This window comes from Salvelinus fontinalis, chromosome 4 (genome assembly GCF_029448725.1).
Source record: "Salvelinus fontinalis isolate EN_2023a chromosome 4, ASM2944872v1, whole genome shotgun sequence".
In the NCBI taxonomy this organism is placed as follows: Eukaryota; Metazoa; Chordata; class Actinopteri; order Salmoniformes; family Salmonidae; genus Salvelinus; species Salvelinus fontinalis.
In genome coordinates, this window is record NC_074668.1 from 36,410,944 (window position 1) to 36,430,717 (window position 19,774).

Here is a 19,774-nt window from a genome sequence, read left to right on the forward strand (position 1 = left end):
TGTAATATATTTTTAATATTTATCAACATTGCATCACATATGCTGCTGCTATTATCTGTCACTTTATTCCTAGTTATATGTACACTTCCAGTCAAAAGTTTTAGAACACCTACTCATTCAAGGGTTTTTCTTTATTTGTTACTATTTTCTACATTGTAGAATAATAGTGAAGACATCAAAACTATGAAATAACACATATGGAATCATGTAGTAATAAAAAAGTGTTAAGCAAATCAAAATATATTTTATATTTGAGATTCTTCAAGGTAGCCACCCTTGCCTTGATGACAGCTTTGCACACTGTTGGCATTCTCTCAACCAGCTTCATGAGGTAGTCACCTGGAATAAAAAAAGCCACTCTAAAATGTGCAGTTTTGTGTACACACCACAATGCCACAGATTTTTTACGTTTTGAGGGAGTGTGCAATTGGCATGCAGACGGCAGGAATGTCCACCAGAGTTATTGCCAGATAATTGAATGTTCATTTCTCTATCATAAGCTGCCTCCAATGTTCATTTCTCTATCATAAGCTGCCTCCAATGTTGTTTTAGAGAATTTGGCAGTACGTCCAACCGGCCTCACAACCGTAGACCACGTGTAACCACTTTAGCCCAGGACCTCCACATCTGGCTTCACCTGTGGGATCGTCTGAGACCAGCCACCTGGACAGCTGATGAAACTGTGGGTTTGCACAACTGAAGGATTGCTGCACTAACTGTCAGAAACCGTCTCAAGGAAGCTCATCTGCGTGCTAGTCATCCTCACCAGGGCCTTGACCTGACTGCAGTTTGGCACGTAACCGACTTCAGTGGGCAAATGCTCACCTTCGATGACCACTGGCACGCTGGAGAAGTGTGCTCCTCACGGATGAATCGCGGTTTCAACTGTACCGGGCAGATGGCAGACAGCATGAATGGCGTTGTGTGGGCAAGTGGTTTGCTGATACCAACGTTGTGAACATAGTGAACAATGAACCCCCCCCCCCCCCCCCCCCCCCTCTGCATTGTTGGGAAGTGCCCGTAAATACACATTTCACTGTTAATCTTAACCTGTTTGTTTACGAAACATGTGAAGAATAAAATGTGCGGGTTTTTATTTTGAAGGATTCTTCATTACCATACAAATTGACGTCATTGTTTGTGCTGCTGGCAGAATACTAGTTTGTCTTTCAAAACAATATGGTCCAAATTCTCAGACATAGGTTAGAAATGTAACGAACTAACTTGCTTTATTTGTACTAGCTGGTCTTCTCATGTGAACTGCATACTTTAGATGTAGCTAGCTTAGAAAAATCATGATTTAGCTTGCATTAAACAAAAGCTGCTTGCTAGCTGATTAACTTTCTACCGATCCAGTTTAACTATAGTAACGTTAGCGAGTTGTAGATTGTACGGAACTGTATGGCTAGCTAGGCGCTTGGCTTTTGCTATTAAGAAAAGCAACGACAGCTACAAAAGTTGTACTTTGACTGGTAAATTCCGTTGTCTTGACATGGCAAGCAACGCGAGGTAGCATTGCAGAGAACGGCTCGACGTTGGACTAAACCAACGTCACCCCTGTGGACCTGTCTGTATGATGATCCCACAAGCCAGGTAACGTATGTTGTTGCTAAATCGTTTTGTGGCGAATGCAATGCGTTTATGGAATGTTTGCCTGACTCCTGTATTGTCGTCAGTTTTTTTTATATCAGCAATCTGTTGTGTGTGTTACAGGTGTGTGATGGGCTCCTGGCAGCCAGTTGCTAATCTAAGGGACTATGTTTCCCAGCATCCTCCTGGGGTCACCTTCTTCCTCTGTGTGCTGACCCTTGCCCTCACCTTCCTAAGCCTCGGGTCATACACGCACACACACCGCCTGCCCAATCCAAACACGCAGGTACAACATACATTACACACACAGTTTGGGCTTGGTGATATGGCCAAAATATCATATTATATTTTTCACATTTGACGGTATTTTATGTTTTTGAATAATAAAAGTGATAAATATTCACGACCCTAGAGTGGTAATACATTAATTATAAGTGTTTTCAATGGGGCATTCACCATTCTGTTTGATTTATACATTTCCTGCACTTTTGTTATCATTTCCACACTGTCAAGTAGTGCTAATAAGCGCTGTATGATAGATATGGGTCAAAAATCTAGGCCTAGAGCAGTTTATTGGTGAACTGTTGAAATTATTATTGTAGTTCAACAATTAGAATATAATGGACAGCATTTAGAATACATTGCTGTTTGAAATGACAACAAAGGAATAAGCCGGGGAGTTATTATTTTGACAGGGTCGGAACCAAATTGATTGTCAGTGTTTTCTAGGGGACCATATACGATGTTACAGTACATGTGTATTCTCCATAGAGAATGATAGAGGCATCTAGTGGCCAACAGGCCATTTTAGCATGGGCAGCGCCGTTGAGGGCTTCCACCATTTTAAAGTAGTCAACTGGATGGGAATTCCTATGGGTTGTAGCCTCAATGGTGCTGCCCGTGCTGTCACAGACTAATGGTACAGATATAAAGGACTCATCTGTATCTATCTCTATGGTATTCACTTCATGTAGTTAGCTAATATATTCATGCTTTGCCTATTCCTCGCTGATTTAGAAGATACCGTTGCACAAACAACATATTGATCTAGGCCTACCCCAGCACTGGTATCAGGCTGTATATTAGCAAGTTATGTTTGCTCTGACTGATTACATTTAGCCATAGAAAATGATAGAGGCCTCTAGTGGCGAAAAGGCCATATTAGCATGGGCTGCACCATTGAGGGCTTCCACCATTTTAATGTAGTCAACTGGGTGGGACCTCCGACTTCATGTCCAACCAGGTCGTCAGGAGGGATCAGCCAATCGTGAAGAAGAAAATTGACTACTTCAAAATGGAGATTTCTTCAATGGCACTGTCACAGATACAATGATGAGTCCTCTCTCTTTGCATTTAGCTAGCGATTAACATTAGTGGCTAACATGATTTGTCTTAGCCACAACTTGCTAAGAAAAGAAAGCTGTTTGTAGACATTAAGATACACAAACAAATAGTGTAATTATAGAAAGCAGCATCATTGTCACCCAACATCTTGTTGCGTCTGACCATGCAGACTGCAAAGTGAACGGCAAGTGAAGTGCTCGTGACTCCATGGTCGAGCAACAACTGCTCTCCTTGAGTGACAGTGGGCAGGGCTTGGTGTGGGAAGCGAGAGAGACAACTTGCAAGTAGCAAACGGAGTAAACTATAAAAACACACATTACACGCGCCAGAGTTGCGTATCACATTTAACAAACTAAACATTGAAATGCTGTTTTAAAAGGTAAAGTAAAAACCCAAACTGGTCCATGCATCAATACCGGTCTATAGTAAAATACTATGGTATACTGCCCAGCCCTACACATTACACACAATGCCTGCCCAAGTGCCCAACTCTTAACACTACAGTTATGCCACACTCACCACTTTCCCAACCTTGACAAACCACAGATACAACACACACACCCAATAGGCGAAGAACAAAATTCATGGTAACTTATACCATTATGCCGGAGGTTGGGGAACTGCCCCTTTACCTTGTTGTTCCTATACTTTAGTCCATACAGTAGAGCAGGCCTGGGCAATTCCAGTCCTCGGGGGCCTGATAGGTGTCACTATTTTCCCCCATCCCTAGCAAACACAGCTGATTTAAAGAAATTGCATTCTAAACTGAAGATCGTGATTAGTTGATTATTGTAGTAATCTGGGTGTTAGCTGGGGCAAAAGTGTGACACTGCTAGGTGTTGCAGAGCACAGCTTTTGGATTTTGGCTCTGCTCAATGCATCTTGGGCATGCAGGCTAAAAAAATCCCTTCAGGGCTAGATGAGTGCAGACCACTATATGTACAGAGAAATGGAAATACACATTTTCTTTCAAAGGACTGGAACCACTTCCTGTCGTCGTTGGCCAACCTCCAGTTGTGTGCGAGAGCCAATGGTACAGCAATGGAGACAGTTTCCTCTCCTCCATTTGCGAAAGAGGAGGTGTGTGGAACAGTATTGCTGAACTCCACCCAGAGCACACCATCCATCACACAGTTGTCCCTTTGGGTGCCACTGGCTGTGATGGACAGCTCAGACATCCAATCGCTGAGCGACCTCTGCCTCCATGGAACGTTATTGGCCAGTCAGCTGGGACTCACAGGTCAGTTTTTGTCCTCGATAGGCAAATGGTGCACATTTCATGTTATGCTTAATTTGTTTTATATGATGAAAACATGCTTAATAATACATAAATGAGAATTATGTGCCATGGTGAAATAACTATACAGTAGCAGCAGTAAAAGTTTAAATTGTCTCTGTCTCCTCAGGTAATGAGGCTGTAAACGTGACACTGATGTTCTCTCCAACTGTGGGGGGCAACTCGCACACCTGCCTTATCGTCAGCGCACCTACACACATCCTACCTCCGGCCCTGTGAGTCACACACACACACATACCTAGTCTTCCATATACTGGTTCATTCACCTGTTGCATACAGCTCTGTACAGAGTGCCTAGATGGCACTTCTGCCTTATCTCCTCTGGAGTGTCTCTGCGTAAAGTCTAGTGTCTTCTGTAACGTGTGTGTGTATGTATGTCCAGGCTGCCACCTGTGTGCCCTGCCAATGAAGGGACATCCTCTCCTGTCAGAGCGATTGCAATGGAGATAAGCAGCCAGAAGCTCTCAGCGTCACAGTCTTGCTACAGTCTACAGTACACACCTGATCCTACACTCACCGCCATGCTAACGCAGGTACACATACACACGACCCCACACTCACTGCCATGCTAACGCAGGTACACATACACACGACCCCACACTCACAGCCATGCTAACGCAGGTACACATACACACGACCCCACACTCACAGCCATGCTAACGCAGGTACACATACACACGACCCCACACTCACAGCCATGCTAACGCAGGTGCACATACACACGACCCCACACTCACAGCCATGCTCTAAAATTTCAGTTGAGTCACAACCTACAACCTACACACCGCCATGCTAGCAGGTCAGGGATTCTTGAAAGTCGGGACAATCTTTGTCCAACAGGGAAATTTCATTTTAATAGTTGAAAAAATTTATCTCATTTGATCTTAAAAAAAATACATTTAGGGGAATTTTATCATGGAAAGATTCGTTTTTGTAATTTTCCACATATTTTAACAGAGAAATGATCACATGTAGTTTCTTGCAATAGCCACCTGTGACTTGAAGAAATATTTATCTCAAAACTGTGATTCTTATCAAATTTGTCAGGAGTTATGATCAACTCCATCAGATTTATCTAAAATCATAAATGAATCCAAAATGAGCAAGGTCAGCTATACCATGAGAACCAATTCATCTCCGGATGTTATTATCATTTATTTTTTATTCCTTTTTTTTTACTCCTTTTTCTCCCCAATTTCGTGGTATCCAATTGGTAGTTAGTCTTGTCCCATCGCTGCAACTCCCGTACGGACTCAGGAGAGGTCGAGAACCGTGCAAAGGTCGAGAACCGTGCGTCCTCCAAAACACAACTAGGCCAAGCTGCACTGCTTCTTGACACAATACCCGCTTAACCCGGAAGCCAGCCGCACCAATGTCTCGGAGGAAACACCGTACACCTGGTGAACGTGTTAGCGTGCAATGCAAACGGCCCGCCACAGGAGTCGCTAGATCGCGATGGGACAAGGACATCCCTGCCGGCCAAACTCTCCCCTAACCCGGATGACGCTGGACCAATTGTGCGCCGCCCCATGGGTCTCCCGGCCGCGGCCGGCTGCAACATAGCCTGGACTCGAACCAGGATTTCCAGTGGCACAGCTAGCACTGCGAGGCAGTGCCTTAGATCACTGCACCACTCGGGAGGCCCTTTCATCTCCTGATTAACTGTAGTGCAACAAGACCACCCATGGGCTGAACAGTTCTGTACTTTTGATAGATTTGCACAGCTATTTTCAGGTCTCTCCAGAGATGTTTGATCGAGTTTAAATCCGGGCTCTGGCTGGGCCACTCAAGGACATTCAGAGACTTGTCCAGAAGCCATTCCTGCGTTGTCTTGGCTGTGTGCTTAGGGTCGTTGTCCTGTTGGAAGGTGAACCTTTGCCCCAGTCTGAGGTCCTGAGCGTTCTGGAGCAGATTTTCATCATGGATCTCTCTGTACTTTGCTCTGTTCATCTTTCTCTCGATCCTGACTAGTCTCTCAGGTCCTGCCGCTGAAAAACATCCCCACAACATGATGCTGCCACCACCATGCATCACCATAGGGATGGTGCCAGGTTTCCTCCAGACGTGACACTTGGGAATCTTGCTTCTCATGGCCTGTGAGTCTTTAGGTGCCTTTTGGCAAACTCCAAGCGGGCTGTCGTGCATTTTACTGAGAAGTGGCTTCTGTCTGGCCACTTTACCATAAAGGCCTGATTAGTGGAGTGCTACAGAGATGGAAGTTTCTCCCATTTCTACAGAGGAACTCTAGCGCTCCGTTAGAGTGACCATCGGGTTCTTGGTCACCTCCCTGACCAAGGCCCTTCTCCCCCGATTGCTCAGTTTGGCCAGGCGGCCAGCTCTAGGAAGAGCCTCGGTGGTTCCCAAACTTCTTCCATTTAAGAATGATGGAGGCCCTGTGTTCTTGGGGACCTTCAATGCTGCAGACATTTTTTGGTACCCTTCCCCAGATCTGTGCCTCGACACAATCTTGTCTCGGAGCTCTACGGACTATTCCTTCAACCTCATGGCTTGCTTTTTGCTCTGACATGCACTGTCAACTGTGGGAGCTTATATAGACAGGTGTGTGCCTTTCCAAATCATGTCCAATCACTTTAATTTACCACAGGTGGACTCCAATCAAGTTGTAGAAACGTCTAAAGGATGATCAATGGAAACAGGATGCATCTGAGCTCAATTTCAAGTCTCATAGCAAAGGGTCTGAATACTTGAATTTTTAATACATTTGCTAAAATGTCTAAACTGTTTTTGCTTCGTCATTATGGGATATTGTGTGTAGATTGATGAGGGAAACGTTTTATTTAATCTATTTTAGAATAAGTCTGAACTTTATTTGAATTAGGGTTCAGAGACAAAGCAACTTAGGAAAAACTAAATTGCTACTTTGAATACCACTTGAATAATGAATTAAATAAGCAATTTTGTCAGATTTATCTAACGTCAACTGGGCCTGAAAGACTTCATAGAATAGTCATATTTTGTTGGGAATTGTCAAATTTAATAATTTCCCATATTTTACTAATGTTTGTAGGTAACTTTAAGACAAGAATATCTGTCTTGAGTTTCTGTTGTCAACTCTGTCAGTGGCTTGTGAACTCCGTCACTGATTGCTAACCCCCTTAAGAGGTTAAGATATTCTTCATTGTCCTGCAATATGCTTAAACTATTGAAGTGCTTGCTGTGCTTGACATAATGTTTGCATTATAAATCTTGTTTTATCAAATCAAATGTATTTATAAAGCCCTTCGTACATCAGCTGATATCTCAAAGTGCTGTACAGAAACCCAGCCTAAAACCCCTAACAGCAAGCAATGCAGGTGTAGAAGCACGGTGGCTAGGAAAAACTCCCTAGAAAGACCAAAACCTAGGAAGAAACCTAGAGAGGAACCAGGCTATGAGGGGTGGCCAGTCCTCTTCTGGCTGTGCCGGGTGGAGATTATAACAGAACATGGCCAAGATGTTCAAATGTTCATAAATGACCAGCAGGGTCAAATAATAATAATCACAGTAGTTGTCGAGGGTGCAGCAAGCCAGCACCTCAGGAGTAAATGTCAGTTGGCTTTTCATAGCCGATCATTAAGAGTATCTCTACCGCGGTCTCTAGAGAGTTGAAAACAGCAGGTCTGGGACAGGTAGCACGTCCGGTGAACAGGTCAGGGTTCCATAGCCGCAGGCAGAACAGTTGAAACTGGAGCAGCAACACGGCCAGGTGGACTGGGGACAGCAAGGAGTCATCATGTTTTATGTTCTGAATCTAAAAAAACATGCCAAAATGCTAACGAAATTAGCCCTGGAGCATTATGCAATGATATAAAACAAAACAACGTTTGGAGATATATATTATATATTGAACAAAAATATAAACCCAACATGCAACAATTTGGAAGATTTTCCTGAGTTACAGTTCATACGGTGGCAAGAAAAAGTATGTGAACCCTTTGGAAATACCTGGATTTCTGCATAAATTGGTCATCAAATTTGATCTGATCTTCATCTAGGTCACAACAATAGACAAACACAGTCTGCTTAAACTAATAACACAAACAATTATACGTTTTCATGTCTTTATTGGACACACTGTGTAAACAGTCACAGTGCAGGGTGGGAAAAGTATGTGAACCCTTGGATTTAATAACTGGTTGACCCTCCTTTGGCAGCAATAACCTTAACCAAACGTTTTCTGTAGTTGCGGATCAGACCTGCACAACGGTCAGGAGGAATTTTCGACCATTCCTCTTTATAAAACTGTTTCAGTTCAGCAATTTTCTTGGGATGTCTGGTGTGAACTGCTCTCTTGAGGTCATGCCACAGCATCTCAATCGGGCTGAGGTCAGGACTCTGACTGGGCCACTCCAGAAGGCGTATTTTCTTCTGTTGAATCAATTCTGTTGTTGATTTACTTCTGTGTTTTGGGTCGTTATCCTGTTGCATCACCCAACTTCTGTTGAGCTTCAATTGGCAGACAGATAGCCTAACATTCTCCTGCAAAATGTCTAAATAAACTTGGGAATATTTCCGTCGACGATAGCAAGCTGTCTAGGCCCTGAGGCAGCAAAGCAGCCCCAAACCATGATGCTCCCTCCATCATACTTTACAGTTGGGATGAGGTTTTGATGTTGGTGTGCTGGGCCTTTTTCTCTCCACACATAGTGTTGTGTGTTCCTTCCAAACAACTCAACTGTAGTTTCAGCTGTCCACAGAATATTTTGCCAGTAGCACTGTGGAACATCCAGGTGCTCTTTTGCGAACTTCAGATGTGCAGCCATGGTTTTTTTGGACAGCAGTAGCTTCTTCTGTGGCGTCCTCCCATGAACACCATTCTTGTTTAGTGTCTTGCATATCGTAGACTCGTCAGAGATGTTAGCATGTTCCAGAGATTTCTGTAAGCTGACACTTTAAGATTCTTCTTAACCTTATTGAGCATTCTGCGCTGTGCTCTTGCAGTCATCTTTGCAGGACGGCCACTCCTAGGGAGAGTAGCAACAGTGCTGAACTTTCTCCATTTAGAGACAATTTGTCTTACCGTGGACGGATAAACATCAAGGCTTTTAGAGATACTTTTACAACCATTTCCAGCTTTATGCAAGTAAACAATTCTTATTCTTAGGTCTTCTGATATCTCTTTTGTTCGAGGAATGGTTAACATCAGCTGCGTACCCCCTCTAGCACTAGGGTCAGCGCACTCTCAAATGTTGTTTTTTTGCCATCATTGTAAACCTGCCACACACACACTATACGATACATTTATTAAACATAAGAATGAGTGTGAGTTTTTGTCACAACCCGGCTCGTGGAAAGTGACAAAGAGCTCTTATAGCACCAGGGCACAAATAATAATAGAATAATAAACAATAATTTTGCTCTTTATTTAACCATCGTACATATTAAACCTTATTTGTTAATTGAAAATTGTGAATAACCACAGGTTAATGAGAAGGGTGTGCTTGATAGGATGCACATACCTCTGCAATGTTGGGTTGTATTGGAGAGTCTGTCTTAAATAATTTTCCACACAGTCTGTGCCTGTATTTAGTTTTCAAGCTAATGAGAGCCGAGAATCCACTCTCACATAGGTACGTGGTTGCAAAGGGCATCAATGTCTTAACAGCGTGATTTGCCAAGGCAGGATACTCTGAGTGCAGCCCAATCCAGAAATCTGGCAGTGGCTTCTGATTTAAATAAAATTTTCACAGAACTGCTTGTTGCAATTTCGATGAGGCTCTCTTCTTCAGATATCGGTAAGTAGACTGGAGGCAGGGCATGAAAGGGATAACAAATCCAGTTTTTTGTGTCATCCGTTTCGGGAAAGTACCTGCGTAATTGCGCACCCAACTCACTCAGGTGCTTCGCTGTATCACATTTGACGTTGTCCGTAAGCATGAGTTCATTTGCATACAAAAAATCATAATGATGGAAAGACCTGTGTGTTGTCCTTGTTAATGCAGACAGAGAAGAGCTCCAACTTCTTAAACATAGCCTCAATTTTGTCCCGCACATTGAATATAGTTGCGGAGAGTCCCTGTAATCCTAGATTCAGATCATTCAGGTGAGAAAAAACATCACCCAGATAGGCCAGTTGTGTGAGAAACTCGTTATCATTCAATCGGTCAGACAAGTGGAAATTATGGTCAGTAAAGAGAACTTTAAGCTCGTCTCTCAATGAAAAAAAAGTGTCAATACTTTGCCCTTTGATAACCAGCGCACTTCTGTCGTAAAAGCGTTACATGGTCGCTGCCCATATTGCATAGTGCAGAAAATACACGAGAGTTCAGGGGCCTTGCTTTAACAAAGCTAGCCATTTTCACTGTCCAAAACGTCTTTCAAGCAGTCAGGCATTCCTTTGGCAGCCAAGAGCCTCCGTCGGGAGCAATTGCTTGCACGGGCATTACCTCCACTATGTCTCCCTGTCATGGCTTTTGCACCATCAGTACAGATACCAACATGAGCAGCAGCTACGTTTGGCTACATACGGACCGTTAGTGGAATTCCCGCTATAGAGTAACGGTTAATGTGATTGGACGTTAATTATTTGACTAGGCTACCTGTATTTGACATTGTTGTTCTTTCGCTGAACACTAGATGGTTTAATTTTATTTTTGGCAGTGAAACAAGGCTACTCAGGCGAGGAAAAAAACCTCACCCAAATGTATTGCCCCGTTGGAAAATATATGGGGAAGAGAAAAGAAATGTAAATCACATTTTTATTTGGCGTACCCCCGACGGCATTGCACGTACCCCAGTTTGAGAATGCCTGGCCTAGGGGTTCACATACTTTTCCCAACCTACACTGTGAATATTTAAATAATGTATTCAATATAGACAAGAAAAATACAATAATTAGTTTAAACACACTGTTTGTCTTTTGTTGACTTAGATGAAGATCAGATCAAATTTGATGACCAAATTATGCAGAAGTCCAGGTAATTCCCAAGGGTTCACATACTTTTTCTTGCCACTGTATAAGAAAATCAGTCAATTGAAATAAATAAATTAGGCCCTAATTTATGGATTTCACATGACTGGGCAGGGGTGCAGCAATGGGCCTGGGAGGGCATATGGTGCATTCGGAAAGTATTCAGACCCCTGGACTTTTTCCACATTTTGTCACGTTACAGCCTTATTGTAAAATGTATTTAATCGTTTTTTCCCCCCTCGATATACACACACAATACCCCATAATGACAAACCAAAAAACAGGTTTTTAGAAATGTTTGCAAATGTATATATAAAAAAAAAAACTACATTATTTACAGAAGTATTCAGAGCTGAAATTGAGCTCAGGTGCATCCTGTTTCCAATGATTATCCTTGATGTTTCTACAACTTGATTGGAGTCCACCTGTGGTAAATTCAATTGATTGGACATGATTTGGAAAGGCATACACCTGTCTATATAAGGTCCCACAGTTGACAATGCATGTCAGAGAAAAAACTAACCCATGAGGTCGAAGGAATTGTCAACAAAATGTCTGCAGCATTGAAGGTCCCCAAGAACACAGTGGCCTCCATCATTCTTACATGGAAGAAGTTAGGAATCATTAGACTCTTCCTAGAGCTGGCCGCCCGGCCAAACTGAGCAATCGGGGAAGATGGGCCTTGGTCAGGGAGGTGACCGAGAACCCAATGGTCACTCCGACAGAGCTCCAGAATTCCTCTGTGGAGATGGGAGAACCGTCCAGAATGACAACCATCTCTGCAGCACTCTACCAATCAGGCCTTTATGGTGGAGTGGCCTGACGGAAGCCACTCCTCAGTTGAAGACATGACAGCCCGCTTGGAGTTTGCCAAAAGACACCTAAAGGACTCTCACACCATGAGAAACAACATTCTCTGGCCTGATTGAACTCTTTGGCCTGAATGCCAAGAGTCACAGCTGTAGGAAACCTGGTACCATCCCTACGGTGAAGCATGATGGTAACAGCATCGCGCTGTGGCAAGGTTTTTCAGCAGCAGGGACTGGAAGACTAGTCAGGATCGAGGGAAAGTACAAAGAGATCATTGATGAAAACCAACAAGTGTTCGGTGTATATTTGAATAATTTGTTAGAATGTAACAATCAACGACTTTAAAACACGTGTTTCACAATTAAATAACAAATTGCCTTTTATGGTGGCTGATGGAGTTGATAAATCCAGTTAGGTGCATTTTATGGAAGAAAAACAAATGTAATTGGGTTGTTCCTTTACATGGCGTGATAGCTGATACTTTGTTGTATAAAAATGTATATTTCAAATGTTAATATTAAGAAAAATATTTGTGAAAAAAAAGTTGATGGTTCCGTCTTTCAATACTCCCTGAGATACAAACACATGCTGTCAAAGGTACACACACACACTGCCCTAGGTCAGTGCCTCTAAACTTGTGTGTAACTCTGCAGAAGGAGCTGGGTCTGGCGAGTAGGCATCTGATTCAGGTGAGTGTGTGTCTGCTGGGGGTGTGTGTGCTGCTCTGCTTCTCCGCCAGTCTCACACACTCACACGTACGGCGTTACCACAGCAACGGCCTGGAACTGCAAAGGGTTAGGTTTCTGATCTTTCTGATTTAATAATAATAATATAACTAATATACAGTTAGTGGGTTGAAGTATTTACAGCTCTGCAATCTAAGTGACATGTTGTTTATGTGAGTGTTATTTAACTCAAGACGTTATCACTGCTTCCCCCTGTGACAGGAGCCACTGATTGACTCCTGAACCAGTCTCAACCACACCATGCAGCTAGTACCCAGTAGAGAAGGAAGAAAGGAGGATGGTTCGAATAAAGGACTCTTTCTGAGAGTCTGCTGCTTCTGCTGTTGGGATCAGAGTTTGATGGAGCATCTCATTTCAAACTGCTTAGCTGCTGTTGTTGATCTCAACCCATGCTGTCCACAAACATTGCCCTCTGGTAGACTTTTGATGTTCTACTCTGTCATGTTATGACTGCAGGGTGAATGGGCACGTTATTAAATATTTACATTTTATTTAAACATGTTGCCACATCCTAAGGTGGTTTTATTCTGCTCAGGCCTCTTGGCACTTCCATCCATCTGAGCCGCCTGCAGCTGTTCATCCCAGTCCAGCTCCTCTCTCTGGAGCGTCCTCCCCACCACTGTCAAGAAAAGTTGGGAGTCACTGCCCATCTTCTGCAGCAGGCTGAAAAACCATCTCTTCATACTGCACCTTGATACCAGTACTGTCTTCCCCATCTTATCACTTCTCCTACAAAGTTCACTTGTGTTGAATCTTGCACAGTTTATTTGTTTAATGAATTACAGCACTTTTTGTACATAGTCCCCCCCCCCCCCCATTTTAGGGGACTTGTGTACTAAAATAGTCAAATTCACTTGTGTACTAAAATAGTCAAGTTTAGTATTTGTTCCCAAATTCCTAGCATGCAATGCTTACATCAAGCTTGTTATTTCATGTCCAATAGAAAAGAATGGTAAATCACGTATTGTCATTTGAGTCACTTATTGTAAATAAGAATGGAATACGTTTTCCTAAACATTTCTACATTAATGTGGATGCTACCATGATTACGGATAGTCTTGAATGAATCGTGAATATCATACACCCCCCCACAAAAAAATGCTAACCTCCCTTGTTATTGTAATGGTGAGAGGTTAGCATGTCTTGGGGGTATATTTTGCGCGCAAAATAATCTGAAACGCAACAAAAACCGCAAATGCATCCAACAGGTTTCTAGAGTCACAAGCTTGATATAATCATTGCGTGCTAGGAATATGGGACCAAATACTACACTTTTGACTACTTTAATACACATATACATTAAGTGAATTTGACCCAATACTTTTGGTCCTCTAAAATGGGACTATGCACAAAAAGTGCTGTAATTTCCAAACGGTTCACCTGATGTGGATGAGAATACCCTCAAATTAAAGCTGACAGTCTGCACTTTAACCTCATAGTCATTGTATCATTTCAATTCCAAACTGCTTGTGTACAGAGCCAAAACAAATAATTCAGTCCCAATACTTTTGGAGCTCACTGTAGATGCAGATCACAAAATGGTTGGTTTATGTCAATGGAAGACTGGAAGATGTAGGATTTCATCAGAGACACCATGACCTTAATGGGTCTGTAGTACTGGACTGAGACCCTGCCAACCTGATCATATTGTTGACCATGTGGCTATTGATCCATGGATGGGATCCCAGCAGCAGAGGTGAACCATTACTTTCACCTTCATCACTGTCCAGGCCTCAGACATGACAGGGGATCCTTCCCAAATGGAACCCTATTCCTTAGGAGACACAGGGCTCTCTCTGGATAACCTGTCTCCTTACATTAGGGTCCCTCCATCACCCGTCTCCTGACATTAGGGCCCCTCCATCACCTGTTTCCTTACATTAGAGCCCCTCCACCAGTCTCCTGACATTAGGGCCCCTCCATCACCTGTCTCCTTACATTAGGGCCCCTCCATCACCAGTCTCCTTACATTAGGGCTCCACCATCACCAGTCCCCTTACATTAGGGCCCCTCCATCAAGTGCTTCAGACCTGACACTGGACGGGGTTAGGTTTAGACCTGGGCTCAAATAATTTTTGTCATTTCAAATACTGAAATATTGTATGTGGCCTTTACTGCCCGATTAAATGGAACCAATAGAATAGATGCACTGGGCACAGATGTCAATTCAACATCTACATTTTACATTTTAGTCATTTAGCAGACGCTTTTATCCAGAGCGACTTACAGTAGAGTGCATACATTTTATTACATTTTACATACTGAGACAAGGATATCCCTACCGGCCAAACCCTCCCTAAAGCAGACGACGCTATGCCAATTGTGCGTCGCCCCACGGACCTCCCGGTTGCGGCCGGCTGCGACAGAGCCTGGGCGCGAACCCAGAGACTCTGGTGGCGCAGCTAGCACTGCGATGCAGTGCCCTAGACCACTGCGCCACCCGGGAGGTCGCGCAGTCCATGTTGGTTCAACATCATTTCATTGAAATGACGTGGAAACAATGTTGATTCAACCACTCCAGACAGACTAGATCAAAAAGCTCTTCAAGGGTAGTCACATAGGGGCTGATTCAGACTTAGGGAAGGAATGCCTTTTACACATTTTGATTTATGCACTTCAGTATTTGGTACTCAGACTTACCTCATGCACGGTTTTTGGTTGTTGCTCTCTTGCACTGAATAAATATAATTAAATCCCAGAAAACACACCCACTGGGTGGCCAATCAACTTGATCAGTTAAATATATAATTATGTTAATTTATCTAAAGCAGTCCCTTTAATTTGTACCTGTTTAATTTCAATTTGATTAGCACAACAGAATAACCTATGGAGAATGCTTTCAGAATGGAGATCAATGAAAGATAGCCATTCAAATGTATGGATATTTATCTCCTTTTCAGAACCCATGCTTAGATTTTAAAACACTGATATTTTACAATGTATGTTTAGGGAAGTTTTCATCAGACCTGAGCTACTTCATGGAAAATAGGGTTTGGGGGGCCTTTACGCATTGACAGTCAATACTAGTGGATAATATTTAACATGACAGAAATAGTAGGAAACAGAGAAAGTCGGGGCATATAATTAAAACATTTGAAAAGTGCCCAACGGTTAAATTTGGTGTGACTGTCATTGTGCAATGCTTTACATCGTCATCACTCGCTCTAGGCTGCAGTACCCATTTGGTTACGTCTCCAAGTTTAATCACTGCAAGGTAAAAGGCCATACAATAAATAAATAAATGCACAAGGGCACAGCATTTTATCCTTCACTGTGGGAAAGGGGTGGAAATACTTGTCATGTTGATATGCTTTTTGCATATTAAACATTCTAGTTTTGAATGCTTCATGCGTGATTGAATTGTTTCCCGCTATTCGTTGATTACGGTAGCGCATCCGCATATCTAATTGATCACCTTAATAAACAAAACTTTTTTTGCATACTCAAACGGCCTACTATTTAGGGCGCAAGTATGGGTATTTGGACATGACCAGTATGTTTTCCCACTTGGAACCGATAGGTTCGCTTGAACTTATTCATGGTTTTCTGGTGTGGGATTTAAGTCAAGGTCAGAATAAGGAATATCTTTTGACAACTCTATTTCTGTGATCTCCACCCCAAACGAATACATCGCTGGCACATGCGTTTCCCCTTGCTTAAGTTCAATGTCAGTATACAGTAGGGAGAAAAGTGCATTTTAGTGCGAGTGACTCAGTTCGGAATTCCCCCTTACAATCAAGGATGGTTGGAATGAAGTGTTGGGGAGTTGACAATTTACATTTTCCAGTAGCTAAACTATCCTAGTAGCCTACTTAAAATAGACAGTTGTGCACATATATGGGTGCAGTACTCACCTAAATAAAGTACAAGCATGCATGGGTCAACTAACTATTGCATAAAACAAGGAGACACTGGCAGCCATTTCAGAATTTGACATTCAACATGGCTGTCAAGTAGTAATCAACAACACAGCTAAATCTAGGTCCTAAATAAACAAGCAAAAAGATTCAAACAACGGAATATTCTGGAAATAAGGTAAAAAAAAATAATAAAAAAAATGTTCCATTAGCAAAAGCTAATGGGTATTCTTTACTGGTGTATAAACCGTCAACTAACTAGCAGTTAGCAGGCGACTAACGTTGCTAATTCAACAAACTTACCATGGGGATCATAGAGCAAAGTCGAACTGCATGTCCAAAACAAAGATAATCGTTTAGTTTTGGCTAATAACAGAGTTAAACTTTAGAGCTAGCCTAGGCTGAGTTTGAGAAGACAGATACTTAGGGAAATTAGTATTAACGGGCTTTCAGCACTAGCGTGTGCTGGGCTTTATTACGCATATTACAATAATAATAAACACAACTTTAACAGGCAAAATGCTCACGTTAAAATATTTGTTACATGACGTCAATGTCTTTAAATATCGTTATTATATTTGCTTATTTCTTGAATCGAGACGTTCTACTTCCTGATAATTTACGTGGCACGAAGATTGACAAATTACAGTAATGTAAATAAATGACGTGTTTCTATTGGTGTTCAGATGAACGGTAGAGGCGGGCGTACCTTTCGGACCTTCCTCTCCTCTGTGCGCAGTACTGTGAGGGAGGGGAGTAAGGATGAGGTTTTCGCGGCCTGTAGAGTTGGTTTCAGAAATGTAACGTAGTTATCGCTTCGACGGATGTTTTACACGGACCTAAAGTCAATTTGAAGCTGCTGGCGCTCTAAACGGTTTGCATATTGGATAAATGTACATGATAATGTGCTCTTTACAGGTGTTTACTAACTAACTAGCTAGCTAACGTTAGATAGGGAGGGTAGCTACCAGAAATTGTGGGTGTGAGAGCCAATATAGGTTGCTAGTTAACTTGGTCAGTAGACTAACCATTTGTTAAAGTATAACTGGACAATAACCTCGTCTCTTTACTCATCCATACTCGATAATAAAAATTACGTCAAGATTTAGCCTAGATGAGTCTTATGGAATGATCCAGATAAACAGCATTAACAGGCCTCCCACGTGAGTGTTCTCTTCTCGGCGGGCCAGTTTGAAAGTGGAGTGTTACCTGGCGCGTGGTCTATAGAGAGAAATTAGTAATGGCATCTTTTTCTAGGCAATAGCTCCGCCTTGCTTCGTTGGACAAAGCCTATGGGGAAAATGAATGGAGTTTTTGTAAGTTTTTTTGATAAACGCCCAAAGTAAGGTCTGTGGCAAACGAAGGCTTAGGAGATATTTTACGTTTGATTCTATGAGATCTTAATCAACTAAATAATTCATTTTTTTGTAAACATTTTTGTGCGTTTTTTAGAAGCACTTCTGTAATCAGAAAAACCACACAGGTTTCATAATTCATAAAGGTCATGTTAACTGACTGATATTATCTCATAGAACAAAACGTATACGATCTAAGCCTGTAACAGACCTTATTTTGGGCGTTTATCCCAAAACCCGGTTCTTTCCCCATTTATTTTCCCCATAGGAATGGCTGAACGAACTCGTTTTTTTTTTTTTAGGACTACAAGCTGGCAAGCTCTAAACAGGACAGGAGCAGAGAGTTTTTTTTTGTGTGATAGAGACTGTGATCGTGCTAAGTAATAACACGTTTTTACCTATAGAAAAAGCACTCAAATCCAGTCATGAATTGACAGAGGTTGCCAACCACCACAGGACTTATTTCCAAGTTTAAATAGGCATACTTTTCAACAGGACTTATTCCCGCTGATCAAATCAAACTTTATTTGTCACATGCACTGAGTACAAGTGTAGACCTTATTGTGAAATGCTTACTTACAAGCCCTTAACCAACAGTGCAGTTCAAGAAGAGTTAAGAAAATGTTTACCAAATAACTAAAGTAAAAAGTAACATAATAACGAGGCTATATACAGGGGGTACCGGTACCAAGTTAGTGTGTGGGGGTACAGGTTAGTTGAGGTAATTTGTACATGTAGGTAGGGGTGAAGTGACTGCATAGATTATAAACAGCGAGTAGTAGCAGCAGTGTACAAAACAAATGGGGGGGGTTCAATGTAATAGTCTGGTGGCTGTTTGATTAATGATGAAGTATCAGATATCTAGAGGCTTTTCCTCCAGTAGTATTTGTTCTAAGAAATTCCATTGTAATGGAATTACGCTGACAATCAGATTAACTTTAAGATGTATAGTATACCAAACAAAAACCATTGATTTCAAAGGACTACTTTTAACAATTTCCACTGAACATTTTATAAAAACAAATTTACCGGAAGAAGTGTGCAGATATATTTAGTAACAAAAACTGATACTAAAACTAAGGGAGATTTGACCAAACTTAGCAAGTATTTTTTTATTTTACTGTGTTCAAAGTAGTCGTTGTGCATAGGGTTGTATGGTTCTTTGAAATCAATGTTTTTTTGTTTGGCATACATTTTAAAGTGTAAAAAGTATCCGCGTAATTCCGTTACTGTGAAATTGCCCTTTGATTTTTATGTAAGCTCATTATATTCCAGGCTCTTGTTATTTCACACGTTCATAATATCCTTGACACCATGCATACGTTTGACCAGTGGAGCTGACTGCTGCTGTTATTCTGTAGGTGCATGAGGCTCTTGAAAAGCCACACTGGACTGCAAGGAAGTCAGAAAGAAGACCAGGAAGTAGCTTTTAACGAGTGGCGATGGCCTATTCTAACTACAGCACCCTGAACAGGGCTCAGCTCACCTTCGAGTATCTGCACACCAACTCGTAAGTACCGTCTGTGGTTAATATATATATTTATCTCATAGCTACACACACCACACTATCATTAATACTACACACATCACATGGAGGTCACAAATTACACATGAAAGTATTACTCAACGTTTTTCCAATGTGGACATTGTAAAGAGGAGAGGAATGTCATTGTGGATGTCAAGTGAGAGTGATTTACAGACTGGCCACACTATGGAGCAGGACATTGCATTCCTTGGATGCTGACAGTCAACAACACGAGGGACTAAAATTGTGCCTTTTTTAAAATCTCACAAGATGGTTGAATAGACTACATAAAAAGGAACGGTTATGCTAAAAAGCCTTTTTACTGCAAAATATTGCTGCA

The 19,774-nt window shown here is 42.0% G+C and overlaps 2 protein-coding genes across 9 annotated transcripts in view; both read left to right on the top strand.

The window, feature by feature from the left end:
* Window positions 1-1,104: 1,104 nt before the first annotated feature.
* On the top strand, window positions 1,105-14,128 carry zgc:158398 (uncharacterized protein LOC568894 homolog). Of its 4 annotated transcripts, none has more exons than XM_055919966.1 (7): window positions 1,106-1,593; window positions 1,714-1,876; window positions 3,910-4,174; window positions 4,341-4,446; window positions 4,614-4,764; window positions 12,605-12,745; window positions 12,899-14,128. In XM_055919966.1, the coding sequence occupies exons 1-7, from the start codon at window positions 1,574-1,576 to the stop codon at window positions 12,917-12,919; spliced, it is 867 nt and encodes a 288-aa protein (XP_055775941.1). In that variant the 5' UTR covers window positions 1,106-1,573; the 3' UTR covers window positions 12,920-14,128. The 4 variants fall into 4 exon arrangements, with proteins under 4 accessions (XP_055775940.1, XP_055775941.1, XP_055775942.1 ...); XM_055919967.1 differs by having other exon boundaries at window positions 12,605-12,640; XM_055919965.1 differs by having other exon boundaries at window positions 1,105-1,593; window positions 12,605-14,128.
* Window positions 14,129-16,604: 2,476 nt separating this feature from the next.
* The window catches only part of LOC129853659 (ATPase MORC2A-like), a 32,052-nt gene continuing 28,882 nt past the window's right edge, over window positions 16,605-19,774 (top strand). For 2 of the 5 annotated variants that reach the window (XM_055919955.1, XM_055919956.1), the window contains exons 1-2: window positions 17,276-17,428; window positions 19,271-19,419. In XM_055919955.1, coding sequence (XP_055775930.1) covers window positions 19,352-19,419 — 68 coding nt within the window. In that variant the 5' untranslated portion in view covers window positions 17,276-17,428; window positions 19,271-19,351. Of the gene's footprint in view, window positions 16,733-17,275; window positions 17,448-19,270; window positions 19,420-19,774 lie in introns of those variants that run through there. The other 3 variants (XM_055919952.1, XM_055919953.1, XM_055919951.1) reach the window with 3 other exon arrangements.